The 2,500-nt window shown below is 43.3% G+C and overlaps 1 protein-coding gene across 2 annotated transcripts in view; it reads right to left on the bottom strand.

Moving 5' to 3' along the window:
* LOC137972160 (uncharacterized) overlaps positions 1 to 2,500 on the bottom strand; it is a 29,450-nt gene that overhangs the window by 1,022 nt on the left and 25,928 nt on the right. For both annotated transcript variants that reach the window (XM_068819003.1, XM_068819002.1), the window contains 2 exons: positions 2,069 to 2,268; positions 1,093 to 1,244 (listed from right to left, as the gene is read on the bottom strand). In XM_068819003.1, the coding sequence (XP_068675104.1) occupies positions 1,093 to 1,244; positions 2,069 to 2,268 (352 nt within the window). The remainder of the gene's footprint in view (positions 1 to 1,092; positions 1,245 to 2,068; positions 2,269 to 2,500) is intronic.

Below are 2,500 nucleotides of genomic sequence, written 5' to 3'. Positions count from 1 at the left end.
TGAATGAAATGAAGAGATTTTTTATCGATGTTGACTCGGGGATACTCGGAAAAAATCCGAGAGCTCCTTTTCAGGAGTCGAAGCTACGATCTTCCGATTACTAGTTCGGATGCTCTACCACTGCGTGAGCAAAAGGAGGCTCATGGGAGCTTGGCCATCTACGTCATAATTGTCCTTCTTTTCTACCGGTGCTGAAACAGTCAAGATGTGGCATTCCCGCAATGGCTGTTCGCCGACTAGCGCGAATTTGAGAAATGGAATAAATGGTTGTAAACTTAAAGAGGCTGTGTCACGAAACGTAACCAAAATTTTCAGCGACTGGGATTGACAGTCAAAAGGAAAGGAACTTTATTTAAGTGTCTAGTCGTTCTAGCGCTGAGCACTAATTGGGGACACTGTAAATTGAAATTAACAATTAACACAATTCAAGTAAAATGTTGGTTTTTGAGGAGAGGGGAAACCGGAGTACCGGGGGAAAACCTCTCGGTGCAGAGTAGAGAACCAACAAACTCAACCCACATATGACGCCGAGTCGCCAAGTCTGGGAATCGAACCCGTCTGGGAATCGAACCCGGGCCACATTGGTGGGAGGCAAGTGCTCTCACCACTGCGCCATCCCTGCACCCCAACTGCTTGAAACATTAAAGGAAAGCTTGAATAAACAGCACATGCAAAAGGAGGTAGCGATGGGCAGATTGAAATAGGTTGCAGTTGGGGGTTTTGAAAACTGTTCAGCTTAACATTATTTCAAAGTTTATTTCTGTTGTTTGTAACTTAAATCATGTATGCTTGACAGCCTTTTTTTGTCACGAAGCTTTGAGTTGTGTTGTTTATAAGTAATAGACCGTATTCGTGTTCTCCGTATCGGACTGGAACTAGCTTGCAATGGAGGCTAATGCGGGGAAGTCTTCTCAAATGCAAATACTTTCTAATACATTCTCCCGCATTAGCCTCCATTGCAAGCTAATTTCAGTCCAATACGGAGAACACGAATACGGTCTATTTCAGGGTTGACGTGAAGTCTGTGACCCAGCCCCTTTGCGTAGAAATTAAATTAATATAAAATGAGAAGAAAAGGAGTAATCTACTTACGTAGAGCGATATACCCAGTATCTCAAGCTGCCGTTTACATTTAGTACAAACTGGAAAGGCCAAAACACTTTGTATGACACACCGGGAATGTCGAATATCAATGTGTTTATCACCAGATAGATCACAAATTTGGAAGCCATGACGTAGCGATTCTAAAACGAAATGGATAAATTTTAAAATATGGGCAAGAGTCTCCTTTCAGCCTTTGTTTCGGGCACTCTACTTCAAGGGCGAATTAGAAAGAACAATTTTTCCTTTCGACTTTCGCATATGATTACCTTACGCTTAAACTTCACCACAAATCGAGTCGTGGAAGTCACGCATAAGACATCCTTGAAAGAGACGTTCACGAGTTCTCCTCGTGCAAATGGTCGAAAGTCATGACGTAGTGACGGTTGCAACTCCAGCCACTTGTTTTGGGTTAAACGTCGAAGCCACCAGCGCGCGAGAGAAATGGGGCAGGGAGCAGATGACAAGTGGGCCTCTCTTCATCGCCCCATTCTTCTCGCCGGCTCGCGGTGGCGGCTTTCGGGGCAAAATATCCGCTCGACACCCTTCTTGCAGGCTACAGCTTTTCCTTCTAACCGAATTCGTCATCTATACAATACAATAATACAATGCATACTTGATTGACCGCTCCTCATGGGGGTCTTTTCAGGGCCAATCAAAGCTCCCTAATTCAACTAGATCACACTTTTACAATAGTCAACTGGTTACCCTTTTCATTGAGGGTTTTCAATCACTGGTGCGTCGGAGCGTTGTCTATTTTACCTCGGCTGGGTGGCCAGTGATCTATGTCCACCCTCATCACATACGTTAGGCTGGTTATGTAAATAGAGTTAAGCCCCGAAAAATTTCCGAGTAGAGAAGAGAGGATGAAAAGAATTCGTCTTCTTGAAGCAACTCGTCTAAAAAAAAGTCCGGCCCTACAGTCTTAATGCGTAGGCACACATTACGTGCCTATCTCAACCCATACCTCGTTATGTGATTTGAACACTGCCAGCATTGCGTAGACTGTGAGGAACCAATACGTGTGCATAGCACAAACATAATACCGGACAAACTCGTGATTGGTGACTGCCATTACCATGACAACCAAAAAATTGAGACGAAACATCATCCTCAGAAGGCGGAAAAGTGAGTAATCTTTCTTGATCCAAAAATAGGAAAAATTACCTGGCAAGAGAAAAAGAACAATGTTCAGAATGATATTGAATGCGTGCTGCATATCCGCTTGATTGTTGCACCTTTTATCAATATTTAAGCTTTGGGATATCTTTAATAATTTGAACTGTACTTTAAATTACTGATGAGATGGCGCTGCCTTTGTAATGACGTCTGAAAATGGTTAGACTTTCTAGTCTTCTCGGGTGAGGACGATAAAAAGGAGGCCCTGTCTCACATTTCT

The sequence above is a fragment of the Montipora foliosa genome, chromosome 9, assembly GCF_036669935.1.
Source record: "Montipora foliosa isolate CH-2021 chromosome 9, ASM3666993v2, whole genome shotgun sequence".
Lineage (NCBI taxonomy): Eukaryota > Metazoa > Cnidaria > Anthozoa > Scleractinia > Acroporidae > Montipora > Montipora foliosa.
The sequence above is the reverse complement of the archived record's forward strand: the minus strand, read 5'-3'. Positions and strand labels throughout refer to the sequence as shown.